The sequence below is a fragment of the Rhipicephalus microplus genome, chromosome 1, assembly GCF_043290135.1.
Source record: "Rhipicephalus microplus isolate Deutch F79 chromosome 1, USDA_Rmic, whole genome shotgun sequence".
Classification (NCBI taxonomy): domain Eukaryota; kingdom Metazoa; phylum Arthropoda; class Arachnida; order Ixodida; family Ixodidae; genus Rhipicephalus; species Rhipicephalus microplus.
In genome coordinates, this window is record NC_134700.1 from 295,977,351 (window position 1) to 295,999,517 (window position 22,167).

Below are 22,167 nucleotides of genomic sequence, written 5' to 3' on the forward strand. Positions count from 1 at the left end.
CCGTAGCGACTGATTTACCATGACCTGCATCCAGTTGTAAATCAGCGCCTGTATTGTCTCATCTGTGTTCGGTTTCTGCGCTGTTTGGAATAAATATATGCGTGCGTTCCAACAAGCTCAATCGCTTAACAACCATTTTGAAAATCGTGGTGTTTCCGTGTCATTTTTAAAGCCTCTCTGATAAAACCATAACGAAGTTTTATTTAGTGGAGAAATCGGGGCGGTGAAATTAACTCTTAATAAAAGGCAAAGAAAGTATTGCTGTCCCTATTATATTTTGAAGCGCCATCTACTGAGGATCCCAAGAAAGCGCACTGCCGAGTCAGCTTCGCTTGCGGCCTCTAGAGGGCCGTAGGCACAAAGGCTTCCTCGGAACATCCGGCGGGCATTTTTTGTTCACTGTTTCATTGATCATGCATGAGGGGCCATGCGTGTGAACCGGCTGCAACACCAGCTCCCCCGGCCTATTTAGCTGCCGGCAGGCAGTCGCTGTAGACTCATTTCTTCGTTGCGGCTTTTGAGAAACGTGACTGATAACTGCCGTCGACTCGCTGAGCAGCGCAGCGTTATTTCGGATCAGGCGCTAAGTGTCGTCCATTGCGCGTCGTCTGCTACTGTTTTGCCGCACGCGCCGAGTGTGTATAGCCGCCGCTATTAGTTCACTTGTGTGATCCGAAAGGAAAAGAAAAGAACAGGCGGCGCAAGAAAACATGGGCGTCACGGTAGATCCGGCGTTTCAAGGAGTCGGTGTGCAGCCTGGCCTGACAATCTGGAGGATCGAGGTACGTGCATTGTCTTGAGCGGCAGGAATTACTTGATTTGAGCTTTACACTGCACAGTGATGCTCGAGAATATAATGTTGACAGCGGGAGACTTTTACATGGCGCTGTATAGCGATGGATTTTTAAAAATATGTATTGGAATTTAATTATCAGTGAGGATATATCAATTAATGGATCATATTTGCTTGAATGAAGTGAATCAACATAATGATTGAACATTTTATAGCGGATCGAGGTACATTGAGCGAGTATCTGAGCAATCTCATGAGAGGCAGGAATTTCACCAGGCCCAACTTCAGCTTTCCACGGTCATTGATAGTCAGTAATATATTATGTACGTACCTAAGTAGATAATGGAAGAGCCTTACGTGGTCATTTGTTTACAACTGCATGGAAGAATTAAGTTATGAGTTAGGTGCAGTATCTTATTTAGGTTGGATATGGAACTAATTTAGAAAACGATGTTATGTTACCAAATAACCATGTATACTTATGATGTCTTAGCTGGGATGATTAGGAGCAATCAACTTGAATCAAGCTGCTCGTGCTTGTTAATTCTTGCTGTCTTGGTACTCCGCCAATTGCATCATCTCGTGAATATCGTTCTGTGTCGAGCTTGTGTACCTAATTGTTTTTGTCTATTTATAAACGATAATGTAGACTAAAATTTGCGGCTACATAGTCGGGCTCAAAGCGTTATTTACTGAAAGACGTATGGGATTCACAACGTAAAAGAAAAAAAAAATACTGGGATGTTTCTATTTTTTTCTTTTGTATTGTATTTCTTGGTTTCTCTTTATGTTCTCTCTGAACTTTTTTTTCATCTCTCTGAACAAGGCGCGGTTCTTGCAACAGTCCAGCTTCGTGCTCGTATTCAAAATCAAAAGTGCCCACTGAAGCTTTTACGCGCCGTAAATAACACCCTGCCAGCACGCAAAAGGCGTTCATTTGGTTTTAAAAAGGCGCTTTTGCGACACTTACGCCCCGCGAAGCATCTGTACGGAATGTCAACCTCTCCATCACAATATATTGTCGCATAAAATGCTGTTTTGTGTACCATACGACGCGACGTCCGTCGCAGGATAAGAGTTCTACGTCTACTTATCAGCCTCAAAAAAAAAAAAAAAGCCGCTATGCAGCTTGTCACGGAATTGACACTTGAAATTTACAGTGCAGTCGAGCAAGGATATATAGAACTCGTACATAGTGAATTATTGCATGTATCGAACAATTGTAACACCCCCTTGAATGTATTTTCGATGTGTATAATATCCAACTGCCTCTAAAAAATCCTTTGTGTGTGTGTGTGTGTGTGTGTGTGGGGGGGGGGGTGATCCCCTTCATATGAGATATATCCGGGTTTTACTCTATATGCGTTAGTTATTACAAGTAGCAAAGATGACAGTTCGGTATCTTAGCAACAGTGGTCGGAAATAGGAATGTAAGAGTTGTACAAGCAAATGGTCCGCCGCGGTGGTGTGTGTAGCTGCTATAGGGTGCTCGGCTGCTGATCCGAAGGGTTTGATCCCGGACTTTAGGTGGAGGCGAAATGGTGGAGCCCCTCGTACTGTGCGAGGACGTTAAACAACACTAGATGATCGAAACTATCAGAACCCTTCACTACGGCATCCCCTGTGGTACTGCGGCGTAAAACACCACGCATTCTTATTACACAAGCAAACGCAGAGGTGTATTGTGAGCCGCGGTCACTGAACGCCTCCCTTTCTATACTCTCGCTAAGTGGTATTTACAATTACGTATGCTTGGCAGGTAAAATAGACCACTTGTGCTCTCATCACCGCTGACACCACTGATTGGAGTGACAGATGCGGTAGGATGAAATATGCTGATTGAGCGTGTCACGTTTTTCAAGCCGTTCCAAGAACAGTGAAAATATCCTCTATCTGAGGCTATTATTATTGAAGGCGCGAAAGTAATGAGAATATCGGTATACGGGAATGCGACAATATCGCCATAGGACAACACCGTGGCGAATACACTTCAAGTTCCATTTAGTTTGTCGGTTCACTATCGTATTTAGGCATACCGTAGTCAATCTCTACATAACTGTTCGCGGAAATATTTGCCTAACACTTGTTTAATGTTCTCTGGCTTCTTTGTGGCGTCTTCTCGCAGCTAGGATGTGGCTCCGCAATGTCAACGTAGACAGTAATACTCTCGCAGAGAAAGCACAAAGATAAATCGAAACGCGCGAATGGTCTGGTATAAAACGAATTTTCGCAGAAAGGTACCGATCAAGAAATAAGTAAATTCAAAATGCTTGAAAGGAGTTGATTGGCAAGATGGCCTAATTCGCTCAATATTATGGCATGGTGTGTATACCTTTTGTTCTTCCAGCTGTATACAGAAAATATAACTTCGGTTACGACTTTCTCTCTCAAATAGGCTGTTTAATGTTTCCTTTCTTTGAAGGCTATGCAGGAAGCGAGAGAAAAAAAGAGAAAGAATAACGAGCAGAGAGCGCCTCACGCAGCTGTGAATACTAATACGGAATTCATGGTGTGGAATGAACTCAAATAAACCAAACGAAAAGAAAAATAGCTTTTCGTGTTGTTGTGTTTTCAGTCTAAAATGTACGAAGAGTTGATAAATTTCAAAAAATGTGAAAAAATTTAATACTTATTGATATAACTTAGTTCATTACAACAGCCATCAGCAGCCTTCGATGCCTGCCTCGGCAACATTAGTACCTTCTGAGTAGGCAGGAGTACATCAAGATGAACAGTGAGGCATGCAAATCTATTATTCTTTCATTGAAATAATAATAATATATTATTATATTATTGAAATAATAATAATAAATGAAGGAGGAGTGGTAAAATTGCCTGTCAACAGATACACATCTTGATTCCATTTGCAAAAAAAAAAAAAAATTAAGGCAGCGAAGTAAGTCTCGTGTTTCGTAAGCATTTTGAAATTTCTTGGTTTAGCCACATCACCACGAACGTCATGGTTAAAAAAATGTTGATTGAAGGACCCTCATTGCTTTGCGACGCACTTTCGATATAATGGGCCTAATAGACCAACGTGTGAAAACGTGTGCAAATAGGGGTCCTGTGTGAGTTTATATGGGATGTATTTGCACGGATTTAGGGAGTCGCGCAGCGGGTACACATCAGACATCATCGTAGGCGCAGCAGATTACAGGTGCAGAACTTGCTATTGAAATGCTGCAGCACTTCGATGGCACAGCATAGTTTGGTACGGAGCCTCATGCAGGGACGCGGGTACTCAACGCAGTTAGAAGGAATACGTTCACCTTGACCGTGGCGCAGAGCGCTTTGATGGGGCTTCACGCTTTCCTCAAAGCGAATCTCCAGGCGCGGTGTGAAAAGGTCAAATGAGATTACGCCTGTATTGCAGAATGACCATTTTTTCTTATTTTGTCCCATATGTCTCATCAGCGTTTTCCTAGATACCTGTCCTGTGAGCTTTTAAACGGAACGACGCTTATCGCAATGCTCTGAATAAAATATTCGCAACGTCTTGACGATCGCATTGAAAACGGCAACTCCTCTGCACCACCTATCGTACGTTGTGAGTCGCATCTAGCGATAACTCTTTATCAGTATTACCTCATTCCTGGCAAACACTGGGGATGGGTCGGAATATCGCCATATTTCGTTCCGCGTTGCCTCCGTGTGTCTCTTCGGGTATCCTTTTTAAGCAATTCATCTGTAATGAAGACCAAGTCGAGGCTAACGGGAATGCTAAATACTCGAGGCGGTACGCAACGAGCACTATATTAAAAGCTGAAATTCACTCCTTGCCCGTGGCGACTATTGCCTTCATGCAGAATACGTTCATAGTTACGAATGACAGGAACTGCCAATGAATGCTTTGATGTACAGGATGTGTGCCAAAAGTTCCCGGAACTTTTCTTAGTAGTCGGCAGTGCCACCTTGCGGGCGGCACTTCACGTGCAAAAGTTAGTAGTGGATATAAACTAATTTGAAACGAGTCTAATATAGGTTGCCTGCGAGCAGTTGTTAAAGCTGGTAGAGCCGTTTCGCGGAGGTATATACTGCATCCTCGTCGAAAAAAAAAAAACAACAACAACAAATGGACGAGATTTGGCAGCAGTATCATGTAATCAACTTTGGTGTGAAACTTGAATAAAAGCATAGCAGAGACATTCAAAATGCCTCAGGAAGCCCACAGTGACGTCACAAACAAATAAATACGCACTTCCATGTAGAACAGGAGGTTCTGGGAAGTATGATGTCTGTGGACGACGACGAACACTTTGGAGGGCCATCGAAATTACAAATGGACGACTCGGGGCAGGGACTGGGTCAAGTACTAGATCGGCATTAAGGGTTCGGATGATTGCGGAGGAGCGTGGGATAATGAAAAAAATCGTTCGTTATGTCTTGACGTATGGTCGACTTATGAGGAAAGTTCGCGATACCAAAAGCCGTGACGAAAGGAAGGGGGACGCCGTGCTGATTATCTCCGAGCTGCAGGCCAATATGGGTGTGGAAAAGCTGCTCTCCACGGCCTCGATCTGGAACCACTAGACATTTTCGGTCCCCAGTGATTAAACGAACCCTGAAAAGAACTCTACACGGGACGCTGAATCCTCGACGATCTACTTGAAGGAGGTTCTCGTTGATGATTGGGTGAAGCCTTGGCAACGGTAGAATAAACCAGGGAAAGAGTACTTTGAGAAGTTCTGAAAAGATTGCAAACTGATAATGAATAAATTATTTTAAAAATTCGGCAGATCCCATGTACCTGGGAATCGACGTTATGCGAAGCATGCGGAAGGAAGGTGACCATGTTGCAATTTTTTTATTGAGCGACACGCCAAGAAATGACGCTAAATATTTATGCAAACGTTGCACGCACATAATTAAGTTGAATAGTTGCAGACGTTTATATAAACAGTTGTTTGCAGTTGCACAACGATGCCTACTGGAACATGCGTATTGACAACACCAGAAGCTGATATAAAGCACTGATGCTCGCGAGGATGCTGGCACTGGACACTGCTACACAAATAAACTTTAGCGCATGGCAACTAACCTCAATTGACGTTAACCCGACGTGACGGCTGTATAAAAGAGTAGATATGTATTGTCTATAAAGTTGGGTAGGCAGCACTGCGACCACTATTGACGTTTCACGAATATTAGCGCCTCTTTGAAAACTAGTTCCTAGACCTGGCGTAGCTCTGTGGTAAAATGCTTCATTGCCACGCAGAATGCTTGGGTTCGATTCCAGCTGGGACCCTGACATTTGTTCTTTGCATTCGTCGGGTCAACGCTACCGATGTCGGGTATTTCCTAACGCTCGCGTGTTAATATTGCCCATGTGTGTTTTCGTCGTTCCTGGGTATATACTAAGTGTCAATCACCTGTGGCACAGACCCGCTTACCAGCGGCACATACCCGCCGTGAGTATGTGCCACTGTCTGGCGAGAAGTGTTTGATGACGTACGCGATGGGATTGTGACATTATTCATGTCTTGACCAGCGCGTCATATTCGTCAAACCATATTTCCCTCCCATGCTAATTTTGGTTCACGCCAGGTTAAAGGGGTCACCACGAGATCACCCAAACGTAAGCGGCTAGATAGATAGATACGCTCAAAGTCGCCGAAGTTCGCTAAGAAATCATTCACATTTAAAACGGTACTTTTGGGACAGACCCAGTATATGCGTCCTTGATGCCGAAATGTGGTTAAAGTATCAAAAAAAAAAAACTCTACAAGATTTTAACCGCGAAACTGTTTAAGCTATCCGTAGCTTGCACTCAGTCGTCTCCGTCGTGCACAGCTCGAAGGAGTACAACTATAGCCCGATCTACTCTTGCATGCTTAGCGCAAAGCTCCACAGGTGGGTGTGCGCCCCAGCAATGGGGCAAGCCCCACCACCGAACACTCCACTCGAACGCGTGAAAAAGAGAGGAGAGAGAGAGGGAGAAAAAGAAGGAGGAAAACAAAGGGAAAGAGCTCGTAAAGAAAGTTAGAATTGTATGGACAAACAGAAATATAGGGAAATAGTTGTTAGAGAAAACACACACGAAAAAGATATAAAAAAAACCAAAAAAAGTCAAAGTGATACCAAGAGAGAAAGAAAAGAAAAGAAAGAGAATAGAAGTAAAGATAGAGTGAGAAAGGGATATATATATATATATATATATATATATATATATATATATATATATATATATATATAATAGAGAGAGAAGACAAAGAAAGAAACGGAGACGGGAAAGAGATACAAGGAGCAAATAGAAAGAAAGAGAAAGTGAAGAGAAACAAGTAAGGCTGCCTTTTTCCTTAAGGCTTGACACCGCTAGTGCGAAGCTGCCAGATTTTTTTTTAGACACGAAGACGTTTACTGATGTATTGGCTTCTGGGGCGTACGCATTTTAATATCGGTAACCACATTTTACACATTTACTATAACACACATAAACACTATACTATAACCCATACTATAAACACATTTTACTATAACTACGGCCTATACAACAGTACAATGTCACGACTATAATTTGTCACTCTCGTTGTTAAATTAAGCTTATACATTTTAAAATACATATACAGCATGCCCATTTATGACGTTCACCGTGGGCTCGCCACTATCATGACCATTTTTGAAGAATCTTTCTAAGATATAGCCTTGCAAGTAAATAATAATATAGTCGTACTTGCAAAAAAAAAATAAGTCGTAATGATACTTTGCATGCCATGTACTCCCGACGCGCACCACGTAGAGACAGGATCATGCGTGAGATACATTTCTCTTATTTACCTGTCACGACTCTGTCCATTAACTCGTCCAATCGTGAGCTCCAAGTATATAGACGTGACATTTCCGCTCGTCTTATCCTGTGCGAGTTTTCTTTCCCGCTTCGTGCATCGTCAATTAGCATGGTTGTGTTTGGCTCGCTGCTCGACTCTTGTTGAAGTAATGAGAAGGCAGACATCTGAGTTCGCTCAGTCTGGTGGATAGATAGATACCTGGGCACGACCAGTTTCGTCACCCATGCTTAAAGTGACTCTACGTAACCGCTGTTGGACACATCGAGTTCATGCTATAGCACGGTAAATCAAGTGAACATCTACTACGTGTTGTTAATTGGCTGTGTAGGTGTAAAGACACTCACGGATTTCAAGGCAAAATCTAAGTAATGCACGTACAATCGCTTGCGGTGTCTACAGGTTGAGTTGTATCAACGTAGTTTAGACTCTTACACTTACATCATAGAACATAGATGTGAGTGTGTGTGTTCTAGTTCACTATATTCAGAGCCATCATTGCACTTTAGCGGCAGTTGTTGTGGCAGTCTTTAGCGGCGTTGTACTCGAGGTGCCAGTCGTTATACTAGAAGTTAAAGGAAAATTCAAGCTTACAGTGAATACGGTATATGGCAATGAAAACTGAGAAGTTGCAAGCGTATCGTGCGAAACTGTAGTATCGCAATAGATTCAAACGCGAAGAATTTAAAGTAAAGGAGAGAACAAAATTAACGAGTCTTTTTTGTGTGTGTGTTTATTTTATCATTTGCACTGAACATTTATTTAACCTATGATATTCCGGAATAGGACGAACCATCAGCCGTTTTTTGGTTTCTCGTCTATATATAATAAACATAGGCCTGTCTTGGAAGCCTTGAAATCAGAGGTGGTAACCCGGTACTCGCCGAATTCGTTATAGATGTTGCCACAAGGAATTTGAGGCGGCGTCAGTAATACGAGCCGGCTCACCGGTGCAGTTTTACTTGTAGGTGAGCAGTGCGGTATTTATTTATTTCTTATGAGCTGTCATTCGAAAGTGATATAGATTCGTGACCTGCTGAACAGCAGCATGCAGGCCGCACACATTACCGCGGAGGCCGCTATAGGCTCGTCGGCCCATGTATCTCTATGGCACATGAACTTTTCACCACCCCTGTAGACCAAACCGCCATGAGGTCGCGATGAACGGACCCACTGAAAAACAACCAAACCCATATAAGCAGGTATGTATGAACGAAGATTAGGACTTACAAAAATGACATCGCACTAAGTGCATATACTGTGAGGGCCATACTTTTTAATGAAAAATTTTGAGCGCCAGAAAAAGCGTGAAGGATAGAGAATGTATGTACGGACACAAGTTGACATGTCGCTTGCATGGCGGCCTTTAAACTGTCAAATGCCACTTAAGCTATAGTTACGCCGAAAATGCACTGTTGAACATGATGACAGTAATTTAATAAAGCTCAGAAATATAGCACAGACCTTCGCAGTTTTCCATGATCTGCATGTGTATTATAATTCCTTGTATTGCGGCTGCTGAAAACTGTGTTTCTCGTCAGCTAGCCTTTATTCAGATAAAGACTGTCGGCAGCAGCCGATGAGTCAGATATCCAACGTAAATCGTACATTGCCGCTGAGTCACAACAGTTTCAATTATGTATCTAACTGATAAGGTAAGAATGAATAAATGCGGCAGGTCATCATGTTTAGGCATCAGCACTTCGCTATACGATACAGATAGGTTATCGATGGTCATTCGACGAAACATGCGCGCGAGGTTTTTGATATATATGTCTATTGTATTACTTGCAAGAAGGGCTAGAATCAGTAAAATCGTGCCAATAAATAAGTATTGACATAATTCAATTAAGTTTGTGAAGCTGGTGCTGTTTGTATACCGCGTCAGGTGGTGGGAAAGATATGGAGTGAGAACGCTACTGTGGCGTCTACAGCTTTACCACTCAGCCACTTCAGCCAAGCACCTACTAAGTCACTGTTTTGAGGTGACGACTAAGGGCTCGATGTATACATAGACACCAGACAAGCGGGTCATGCGGCCGCTGCAGAGTCAGGGCGTTGCTCCGACCACCTACGGCGATTACAAATGGAAGAGATTGTTCGTACGTAACAAGAAATAGGGCAAACACACGGCACAAGGTACACAGAGCGCCAAGACTTGTCTGGTGTCATGTTTTTGTGCTGTTTCTTGATCTGAGCTCAAGTTGTCCTTAGTGTGGCAGAAAGAAGTGATCGTTCCTTTCTGGTATGCACTGTGAAGGGCGTGTACTGTGATCGATTGGCCATGACCTGTTGACAGAATCGGAGCTATAGTCTGTAACGGCTTTTTATTTTATTTCTTTTTTCTTGTCATCCATCGCACCGATCGGGGTGGTGGTATGCGGCTTCGTGTTGCGCGGGCCTGTGAATGAAAACGAAATCGAACGCAAGATGGAGTGAATCGCCATATAAAACACTGTTGCACACAAGTCAAGGAATGAGTGTGAAGCCGCTCCGATAAGCTGTCAACCGTGGAAGCACAGAAAATGTTCTAAAAGTTTAACAAAGAAATCCTTCATGAAATCAAGAGCACGAGTCTAATAGTGAAGCCATAACAAAGAACGCACACCGATTGTTACACTGAAGTCGCAGGCGCCACGCTGATACTGACAGGTGGCGTGTCACTTGACGGGGGTCCCTTTGAGAGGCACTGCGCCAGGCGGCACACCAAAGACGCTATTCACAGAAGAAGCCGAAGGGGGTGATGCGTGATCCAATAGCTTCAATGCGACTTGCAATGGTCGGCAAGTGCAACCTGAGGCCCCCATCTGTGAACAATTTGTGGCTTGGGGCCGCATTCTTTTTTTTGTTTTGTCTACATCACCCGCTAGCAAGCAGATGGGGCATTACTTTTTTTGCTTCTTTTATGCGGCGCTAAGGACGCACCGTGCCGTCGATATATATAGTATATACGTGTAACCAATGAAGCGCTGCGTCGGTATGTGATCACACGAGGAACGAGAGGGAACTTGAGAGGGAGTAGTTAAAATAGAACGATTGAATCGAAACATGATGTGGGCTTGTTGGTGAACCTCCCGAACAACCTAATTTGATGTAGCGCGAAAAGATACGGGGGCTCACCACACAGCACGCGGTGGTCAAGCGCTTCGAGAAGTCTTCTTCAGTGCGGGACGTAGTGGCAACAATAGCGAAAGTTGGGCTAGTTGGTGGTTCATACTTGGGAAGTAAAAACAGTACTCAGATTTGGGTGCACGTTAAAGAAACCCAGGTGGTCAAAATTTCCGGAGCCCTCCACTACGGCGTCTCTCATAATCAAATGGTGGTTTTGGGACGTTAAACCCCACAAATCAATCAATCATTCAATCAATCAAGTAAAAACAGCGCACAAATATAGACGAGGACAGAAGGAGGGCGACATTAGCGCGGTGTCGTCTCTTCCTCTGTCCTTGTCTATATTTGTGTGCTGTTTTTAACTTCCCCAGCGGAACGTAGTGGGCTTGATTAGCAGTTTCCGCCGGGGTTTTTTCCTTAACGAAGTTACCCAACTCGGCTCTTCTCGAGAAGGTGGTCTCTGCCTTCAGCTGCTCTATGCGATCTTGCACACCGCGTCGCCCAGCTACACGCGACAACGCTGCGACGCGTGCTCCCTGAAGTGTTGCATAAATTAGTGTATACTGCCTAACCTCGGACCATATTATCAGAAAAGCGAAAAGGTAGGCCGTTTGAGAAAGAAAAGACCTTTTCCCTCTGTGACTGCTTTTTCTTGGCGAAGAGAGTCGGTGACGGCTGTTTGCGAGCTCGCTCGCCCGATTGCTCGAAATACGAGCAAACACCTGTTTCGGGCTTTCAAATACTGATGCGCGTATGTACTTTTACGACGCCTGAACAGAGAGAAAAAGTGCTCGCCCTACATAGCCTCTTCTTTCAATCCAGCGAGAGCACTTGTGGAGCACATACGCGCCTGCCCATGGTGAGGCACATAAACGTTACTGCTGTGCAAAGAAGTAGTACTTTCCTCTCTACCATTTAAAAACGCCATGGTACTGGTTCGTCATATCTGGCAAGTATAACATGAGTCCGCGTTGCTGTGTGTAATTGTGTTGTGCACGTTTTCTACGAGCTGATGATTCACATCTCAATGCGAACCGGTGATAATTTTGTCTATAGGTGTATTGCTCTCTTTTATTGCTTTTTCGTGCAAACGAATTTTGAAGGACAATCTTACGTTCTGTTCATAACCGTTCCTGATTGCACTCGACCGTCGCAACCAATAATCAAGAACTCGTATTAAAGATGGTTTTCACTGACGTTAATGAAACGTCCATGTTCCAGTGTGATGGGGCGCGAAGTTTGTGACGTAACGTTAATGTTATTTGTAGCTTGCGTGCCCATTTTTTCGTTCTTCCTACACAGGAATCAAAAATGCCTCAGCGGGGTCTTTATCTGATCGAAGCGGGTTAACCGACACGTACAGCTATGCTGCCTTGACGTCGTCTAAGACGCCATTCATCGAAGTACCAGTCTTGACGTCATCGAAGACGTCATGAGGGAGTACCAGTACGCTGAGACGCTGTGTCGACGACGTCACGTGCGAGCTATCAGTAGACCATAACAGAAATGTCTCAAGCATCCGGTGTTGTGTCCACTGCTAACGATGGAAGCCGCGCGCTTTACACTGCATAATTTTCAACACGCCCACCTTCCTGCATTTCCACTATGCGCGACGCTCACGTTTCATTGAGCACGAAACCAACGTTGCTCGAAGAGCTGCGCCAAAGATGGGGCAGCAAGCACGTGTACTCAGCACGTTCGATGGGAAGGGCAGCGCCTCAGCTGGGAAGCCTGACTGCGCCCCTTCCATCCACAGGCACACACACGTGTACGAATAGTTCGAACGCGCATCCACTTGAGAAAGAACAAAAGCTCCAGCGGCTGGGACATTACTCGCCGTGACATGCCGTTTTCTGCGCGACTGTGCATAACACTGCGCGACGTAAGCGTTCATTATTTATCCACACGCCCGCGAGGCTCGTGTGTACTGTTGACGGTGGTCGCAGGACGCACCGCTCGCGGTCGCTCGACTCGCTCGGCGCTTCGGTAGAGGTATATGCTTGCATATAAAGCAGCGTCGTAGAACACGCTTCAATTGACTCTTAACGCCAGTGACCGTGAACGGAGACATACTTATGCAGTTTTCGCAAGTGCCGATGAGAGAGGAGAGAGGTTGAGGTGCTAAGAAAGCGCACACCCACGAGGATTTCTAGCACCGAGCCGTCGTCGATACAGAGTCGTTTTCTCTCCGTCGCTCGCTCGTTCAGCCAATTACGGTGTCCAAATTGTACAAAAGCAATAGACAAGGGATGCACGAAAGGTGCCCAAGTTCTTTCATTAGGTTCAGCCGTGGAGACGGATAGAGTTTCCTCACTGGACAGGTGACAAATATATGTACGGCGAGTTGTTTTGAAGTAGTAGCCGTCCAAACAATTTCATATTCGTACATGGCACGCGTGTGACATACAGACGAGTAGGTACTTGATCGTATTATAAGCGCGAGGTGTTGTTTTACCTTTAAAAATGCCTACATTTTATTGCGAAATGGCGGTCAGGACGACACTTGCTTTTGTGTTTGTTTTTAACGCTCGCCTGATAAAGATATACATGGATGGTGAAGAGATAGTGGACGGTGGGGAGATGTAATAAATTGTGTCAATCAATCAATCAATCAATCTATCAGTTAAATAAATGGCCTTGTTTTTTCTCTGTTGACGACTTCTTCACTTCCTCATTTTATAACGCTTGTCTGTCCCGCTACAAGTAGGCGTATGGTGATTTTTCCCGTGTCTGCAACCACGTCGCCGAGACTGCACCAAAGGGTTTCCCGCTAAGTATATTCACAAACACTGCGCCAACAGTACTGCGTTCCGCAAATGAGGACTTGCCAACGGTCAAGGCTCTGCTTATACGAACTAGGAGAGTGGGGGCCCTTAAACGAAAAAATTCCGCCATATCCACGAAGTGAATGATGATGAGTGGGCGAAGCTCCGGAGGTAAACCTGGTAAACCATGAATCCTCTGTACATTTTGCCCACTCGATTTTATTACATCGCTCCCCCTAGCGTACGTCGCCGCACTAAATCGAACGATTGCCTTCAACCAATGACACGCGCCATATGTGACATCATTCCTATTTTATAAGATCTCGCGTCTTTCATCAACTACAAGTACCGCATTCTAGTTTATAACATCTTGCATCTTTTAATCATCAGCTACAAGTACCACCATCTAGTAAACACTACAAGAACTAAACGAGAGGTGGCTACATGGATGGATGGATGGATGGATGTGGCTGTACCCTTTAGATCGGGCGGCGGCTACCGCCACATAGCCGTAATACTTAGTGAACTAACCATTACATTTATCTTTTTTTTCCTTTAAATAATGAAGTTGAGGATTCGTACTTCGCAGTGAAGGGTTTAATTTTCACTCGTGCCTTGACTTTAGCCACCAATCAGATAACCTCCTTCTAGTTAAGTCTACCCGCTTAAAGTCTATTTTGCCCTCGCTGTCCCTAAATCCCAGTGCTTTGAAAAACTCTGCGCCATCATCCTGAACTATAGGGTGAAGCCCTTTACAGAACATTATCAAGTGTTCGGCAGTTTCTTCTTCCTCTCCACACGCACTGCATACTGTGTCGACCCCTTCGTATTTGGCCCGATATGTCTTGGTTCGCAGTACTCCCGTCCTGGCCTCAAACAGTAGAGAACTACCACGAGTATTATCATAGATCCTTTCCTTGGCAATTTCCTGCTTAAAAGTTCGATAGATCTCTAGTGCGGACTTCTTAATCATGCCCATTCACCACATGTCAGTCTCCGTTTCCTTCACTTTTTTCTTAACCGATAGTTCTTTTTGGTTTGGCCACCTGCTGTTTTCTAAGTATTTACCAGTCAACTTCCTGGTTCGCTTCCTCCATTTTGTATCGACATTCTTCATGTACAAGTAGCTGAAAAACCTTCCTAGCCCAACGCTCTTCCCCCATTTCTCTCAATCGCTTCTCAAATTTTATCTTGCTGCTAGCTTCCCTGCCCTCAAATGATGTACATCCCATATCACCTTGTACTCCCTGATTTGGTGTATTCCCGTGAGCTCCTAAAGCAAGCCTACCTATTCCACGTTGCTTAATTTCTAATCTTGCTTGAACTTCTGATCTCATGCACAAGACCGCATTGCTGAACGTCAGCCCAGGAACCATGACCCCTTTCCATATTCTTCTCACAACATCATACCTATTGTAATTCCACAGTGCCCTATTTTTCATGACTGCTGCATTCCTGTTACCTTTAGTCGTCACGTATATTTCGTGTTCCCTCAGATACTCGGTCCCATTGCTTATCCATACGCCCAGATATTTGTATTTATCTGTTATCTCTAGCGTGACCTCCTGTATTCTAAGCTCACTACCTTCGTTGTCATTAAAAATCATGACTGCTGATTTTTCCCTACTGAATCTAAAATCTAACCTATCTCCCTCATTACCGCAGATGTCCATCAATCTCTGCAAATCTTCCTTGTTGTTGGCCATTAGCACTATATCATCTGCGTACATTAATGCTGGTAGTGCCTGATCAATAAGTTTTCCTTGTTTGACTAAAGAGAGGTTGAAGCCCAGTCCACTTCCCTCTAACTTTGCCTCTAATCCTTGTAGGTACATCATGAATAATAAGGGTGACAGGGGGCACCCCTGCCTAAGCCCCCGTTTTACCTCTGCAGGCTTGGATACCTGTTTTTCCCACTTTATAACTACCTTGTTACCTTTATAGACACCCTTTAAAAGATTAGTGACTACATGTTCCACGCCTAGTGTGTCCAGTATTCCCCACAATTCCTCTTGAACCACGCTATCGTACGCTCCCTTGATATCCAAAAATGCTAGCCACAGGGGCCTGTGTTCTTTTTCTGCTATTTCGATGCACTGCGTCAGTGAGAACAGATTGTCTTCCAACCTCCTGTGTTTCCGAAACCCATTCTGCAGTTCCCCCAGCACCCCCTCATCCTCTATCCACGCCTGCAGTCTTTCCTTTATAATCTGCATCGCCAGCCTGTAGACCACTGATGTCACTGTTATAGGACGGTAATTGTTTATGTCAGCTTTGTCCCCCTTTCCTTTATAGATCATGCTCATCCTGCTAAGTTTCCATCCATCGGGAACTTCACCATCGATTATTATTGTACTCACTGCCTCTCTCAAAGCCTGCTTAGACTTCGGACCTAATATTTTTATCAGCCTAATTGGAATGCCATCTGGGCCTGTTGATGTACTACTAGGAACCCTTTTCTCAGCCCTTTCCCACTCTTGTTGTGAAAATGGAGCCATTGCACCACTTAATTCGTCTTTGTCTATTGTGGTGCATAAAGTACTTCTTTGTTGAAATTTTTCTGTCACCCTTGTTCTTATATATTCAATAGCTTCGTCCCCTTCTAGCCTAGCACCTTGGGCTGTAGTTATAAAGTTCTGCTCTAGGCTCGTCTCATTTCTTAGGGAGTTTAGATGGTTCCAAAATTTCGCAGCTGCCTTTCTATCTTTTTTATGTACTTCTGCCAGCCACTGAGCTCCCTTCCTTCTAATCTTTTCATTGATAAGAAGGGATGCATCCCTTCTACAGCTTAGAAAGGTTGCCCATTTTCTATCCACATCATCTGTCGGTTCACCCTGCTGCTTAGCACGTCTGTGTTCCCTAGAGGCTTCCTGGAGTTTTGCTATGGCTCTCTCAACTTCCTCATCCCACCAACTTTTGGGTTTGCGTCTTCTTTTCCGGGGTGACTTGTTACGCGTCTTAGCAAGCTCTATCTCAAAGAGTCTAATTAGATTCGTGTATGTCCACACTGTCTTATTATCCTCCGTGATTACTTTCTCAATTTGTTTAGTGGCTATTTCAATTTGCCTTTCTGGATAAAAATTTTCCTGTAGTTGCTCATCTTGTCTCCTTCCCACTTTCACTGCTCTTCCAAAACTTAGCTTGATACGTTTGTGATCGCTACCCAGACTTCTGGAGCCACCTTCATCTATGTGCATTTCCCTGAGCTTATCATACATCCTATGTGACATCAGTGCATAATCTATCGTCGACTGAAGCCTTCCTACCTCCCATGTTATTTGCCCTTCACACTTCTCGGTACTGTTGCAAATGATCAGATCAAGCCTTTCACACATATCCATGATCATTTTGCCTGTCGGGTCGGTATACCCATCTATATCTTCTATGTGCGCATTCATGTCTCCTAGTATAATTATCTCGCACTCTCTTCCTAACTCCTGAATGCCCTTTGATATACACTCTACCATTGCCTGGTTTTCCTCTCTGGCCTTTGCTCCCGTCCACAAGTACACGAAACCAAGGAGTGTCATTTGACCTGCCACTTTCCCTTTTAGCCATAAATGTTCCTTGCACTCCTGCTTGACCCTTTGCCAGTCTGTACTTTTATGAATGAATGCCATACAGGAGACGGTACCGCCATCTAGTGAACACTGCAAGAACTAAACTAGAGGTGGCTACATACAGGGGACGGTACCGCCATCTAGTGAACACTGCAAGAACTAAACTAGAGGTGGCTACATACAGGCTACAGGGGACGCACAGCCCACGCCCTAAGGAGCTTCGCCCCTAAAAGAAAGCAAAGAGGTGGACGACTTTCGATTGAACGTCTACTGCCTCGCTTATCGATGGCGGCGGTCATTGTACTATACATACGAAGAGAGAGAGAGAGAGAGAGCGTGCGCACGCACGCGTGTGAAGCCATTCGCGCATTGCGCCGCCATACGAAAGGGCACTCGACGGAAAAAGGACATCCCTCGAAGTTAAAGGGCATCGTGCGCGCCACCCCATCCTGAGCCGTCGACGCCAAAGAACTCGCGCGGACGCATACCAACCCTAACGCACGCCGGACATCCCAGCTTCCTCCATCGCTTCCATTTTTATTTTCTTCTCTTCCTGTTCCACCCGACCATCACGAAACCTCTGGCGCGGTTCGCCCCTGTCGTGGGGCAACAAAAAGCACGACTTTTTCTCGTCGCGTCGTGTTTGTTTTCGCACGTCCGAATGTAAATGGAAAGGCGCGAAAAGACGGCGCTGCCGGTGACTTCGCTGTAAACTGTTTGCCAGCCGTTTCCCTTTAAATATCATCCCTCGCGCAGTGGGTTGCTTTAGCGGCTAAGCAGCTGGAGCTTGAGAGCGTCTCGCGGCCAGTCTGACTTGTCTTTGTACACACACGTATTTCGGTAAAAATTTGGCAGCTGAGTCCCGTCGCGGTCGCTTTGTAGAATTAGAATGCGCCTTACAGCTCATTTGCACGACACGTGACTTTTAGTGTTGCAAAAGCTGTTTGTTTCAATAGCCTCGTCATAACACAGACGGCGTTCTCTTTTGTGCCGTCAGGTAATGAACAATCATTAACAGACTTCTTGCAAAAGGTGGATCTTCACTTAAAGTGAAGACAATGGACCGTTGTTTGAGCCAGGTTACTCAAGATGTCTGGGGGCATCGCATGCATGGCGTCGCCGTGAAACGTTCTGTTGATGCAGTGAGAATGTCTTATACGCGCGGCTCCCTAAAAATAGACGTTCATCTTAAAGTGCGCTAATAGCCCAACGATGAGGCCGCTGATCCGTGAATGCACTGTGCAGAGAACCTTGGAACGCTATAGCAGGTCGTGCTCTTCGTATTCTTTCTGGAGGAACGCTGCTCGTTTGGAAAGTCTGTGCTCCGCCTTGACTGTCTCCATTTCGCATTCTCAACGAGTGCCATCCAATAAACATTTTAACGCTAGTCATTTTGGTATTTTTGGTGGAATAAAGAACAAAAAGTAGCCCTGTCAATTATCCGCGATAAAAGAATAATAAGTTATGGGCCTTTCCGTGAACCTCGATAGAATTGTGAGACCGACCGTAAATGATGGGAAACTCAAGATTAAGTGTTAACCTCGGGTTGCTTTACGTGCTGCTAAATATTGCACTTCTAGCAGATGAATGCTATACGGCCTATAGCATGAGCAGCCAAATCAAGCGATTGGTTACTGAGCTAGGGATTCGTTTTGCTCATATATAGTCACACAGTAGCAAAAGTGTGTGTATTTATACGAGCTATTGCAAAGGTCACAATGCACAAAGTTCGCTGCTTAATAGGGCGTAGCATCAGCATGAACGTGAGGCATGAATCCGTCATTATGAATGTTGAAGCGTTAAATAGGAGAAGATATTGGCATAAATTTTGAGCTTAACAGGTTTTGTAGCATGTTATGTGCTTGCTAAGACGGTGAAAGCGATCATGAACAAAATGAAGGTTGCAGGGTGAGTTATAGAAAAAAAGTAAGTAAAAATGTAAGATGGCAACTGCGAATAATATCAATCACCAGAAGGTTCGAACAAATATTTGTGGCATATATAGAGTTGCTCTCAGTTAACTTAAACTCCTGTAGAACTCCTGTAACTCCTGTAGAAGCTAGGCATAATGGCTTTAACGTACAAATTTATTAAGCAGTGTAATGTCAACACAAAAATGGCTGTAAACAGATGTGTACAGCGGCTGTGTGTTACTAAGTACTAAACAATGATATGCTAAATACACCACTTCTTTTAAATAAAAAAAAGAATCGGACAAGTAGATTCTCAATACAAGTGACCAGAAAGGCGCAGTACACATCAGCAACGCAGAGCGAGTTCGTCTAACAATAACGCACAATACACAGCAAAGTAGGGCGCTAATAGAGACGCCGGACTCTTCCCTATAATAGGGTTGTGTCTAGTTTGTTCAGTATCCTTGCATGCCGTATTGCAGAGCTGTTTCGTGTGGTGTTTCCTTTCAGTTAGCGTCAAACAATGAGCCAGGGATGGCGAGAAAACCGGCAGCACTACTCTACACGTCCGTTGTGTTGTGTGGTCGGAAATGCTAAGCTTCGTTGCAGTGCCCCTGGTGGAGCACAACTCAGAGGTTCCAACAACCACTTTTGTAATAACAACACAGACCAACTGCTGTATTCACAATTAATTAATTGATCGATGAACGATTTAACACAAGAGACGAGGATTTGTTTATTGCGTATATTTAACATGCATTCTCCATACATTCTTCTTATGGTAATGAGGATCAGTAAACATTCGCTTCTAATGATCGTAATACAGCGCAATGAGCACGGCATACATCACATATCGATTTCGTTGAATTGAGAAAAAGAGGTAAAATACACAAACATACAGGAAAATGCGCTTTCTTGTGTTTCAAAGAACGCAAGCTGTTGCAGGGTGGCGCGACATGTTTTTGTTTCCAGATACATTGTGTTCATTACCATGCATCGAAAGCTCAACAATCCGACTCTATTTCTACGAGCTGCTATCTTCTCTTCGTCCCTTAAATAGTCATGAAGTGAAAACTGCTTTCACCTTTAAATCGCAGCATAAAGATAGTCTGCACACTGGACAAATTGGCAGCCAGCGTAACCTAACTTATCAAATGCTGCTTTTTTATGAGTGATAACAACGATGCATCACCAGACACGCCCTTCTGAGTGACTATAGATAGGATTCGATCATATAAAATTCCTTAATGCACAGTTAACCCTAAGCACACACTTTGATTTTTTTCGTTTTGTCCCCACTAAACTGGGGCACGTGGCCGGTAATCGTAGCCGTATATATAGTCCGTAGCTTGGCTGCTGAGCTAACACGGCAATTCAGGAAGATAGCGTGGTGCGGTTGTATGGCATTCGAACAAAAGCAAACGACCTTGAAACAACGAAAATAAAAACCTGAAAACGTGCAGCCGAGTCTGCCTTTCTCAAGCAGCTATACCGCGAAAAGCCTGGGCGATGCCCGCTGAAGCCTACAAACGCGCGCTCGATCAAACACTCGCATTACGAGAAACTCTGACCTTGCGATGCTTGTCGTACCTGTCTTTTCCCGCTTTGGGGTTTAGCGCCTTATTCTCTTCAATATCTTTTTTTTTTGCGGTTGCAGAAGCTGGAGGTGAAGCCTGTCGACCCCAAGATGTACGGGAGCTTCTACTCTGGAGATTCGTACATTATCCTCCACGTGAGTGCAAACGCACCTTTTCTGGCTCTTTCTTTTGGACGATCAGTGTGAATGTCGATGATATGAGACATTGCATGTTTGTGTATTCTGTATTATAATGCGTCATCGTTTCCTCTCCTTTTAACCATTAGCAGAAATACACAAGGGCAATTTACCGTCTCGGATGTCGTACACCATCGTCGTTTTCTCTATAACATCTCACGTCTTCGGCCTGCCACGGTGAATCGTAAGATAAGGTGCTCGGCTGGTGACCCGAAGGTCACGGGTTCGATCCCAGCCGTGGCGGTCGCATTTCGGTGGAGGTGAAATCATAGATGCCCGTGTACTACGCGATGTCCATGCGCGTTGTAGAACATCCGACAGTAGAAATATACGGAGCCCCGCACTACGGTGTGCATCATTATCGTATCGTGGTTTTGGGACGTAAGGCGCATATATGATTATTAACGCGATAACGTTAAAGAGCTTGTTTTCGAGTGAAATGCAATGAAAGTAACTTTTCAAACACCCGCGTCCTGTATACGTGCTTCGCAACACAACAGAAATATTGCCGCAATTATGCGTGGTACAAGCGTTCATTGCCAATTGGTGCCGGAATGTGTGATAATCATAATGGCTCAGTGGTTGAAAACCAGTACCCCACTACAAAAGGCACACATGCTACTGCACCCTTAAGGCCATGTAGTGGGTGCATAGCAAGTTCGAAAAGTTTTCATGCTCGAATTGTTTCAAGTACGAAATAGGAACAGAATATCACTATCGCGTTTATTGTTTATTTATTATTCATTAGGTAATTTATTATGTTTAAATCATTAATGTCTACGAAATCCTTTCTTTCCTTATTTTAACTGCGAAATGAAATAAATATGAATAATTTCCAACCACGCCACTTACGTTCATCATGCAATTAGGCCTCCGCATGATAAGCTAAACTAATATAATGGGTCTGAGGGTGCCAGGCAGCAGGTTTGATAACCGTTTTACTAATTCGTGAAGGCCTCGAATTCTGTGATCGACGATACTGACCTTAATATGGAGTTGAAGCGCAGATAGCTCGTGCTGGCACTTCAGTGATATACATAATTTATTCGCACCATTAAGGTCGACACATTTCACAGAAAATAAGAGGACATGGAGACGCGCTCGTGCTAATACTTACTTGAACGATAGGTAATGCATTATTAATTGTTGTGTTTTTGAGAGGTTGTGGACAGTTACTGCACCAGGGTGACAAATACTACTCTAGTGAGGGAGTGCATTACTGGCAGGTGGTCGCCAGTGAGGCTGCGCTTTACACCTCTTTTTTTTTTCTTTTTTTAACGATTACTTCATCACGCGTTTTAACTAAATATACGATTTCGAATGGTCCAGTATCTGCATTCGAATCGAATTTTGTCATTACATGCTTATAGGTTACTGCGCTATCTCAAAGTACTCTCTGTTGCACTTTCTTAGCGCTGTAGAATACCACATGACCACCTATCAGCTCCAAACGTCACCTGACTCGTAGC

General features: G+C 44.3%; 1 protein-coding gene across 3 annotated transcripts in view; it reads left to right on the top strand.

The window, feature by feature from the left end:
* Window positions 1-479: 479 nt before the first annotated feature.
* Gel (Gelsolin) overlaps window positions 480-22,167 on the top strand; it is a 154,902-nt gene continuing 133,214 nt past the window's right edge. For all 3 annotated transcript variants that reach the window (XR_012883872.1, XM_075865294.1, XM_037412205.2), the window contains exons 1-2: window positions 480-782; window positions 20,582-20,656. Coding sequence is in view for 2 of the 3 variants with exons in the window: in XM_075865294.1 (XP_075721409.1) it covers window positions 711-782; window positions 20,582-20,656 (147 nt within the window). In the remaining variant the exon portion in view is untranslated. The remainder of the gene's footprint in view (window positions 783-20,581; window positions 20,657-22,167) is intronic.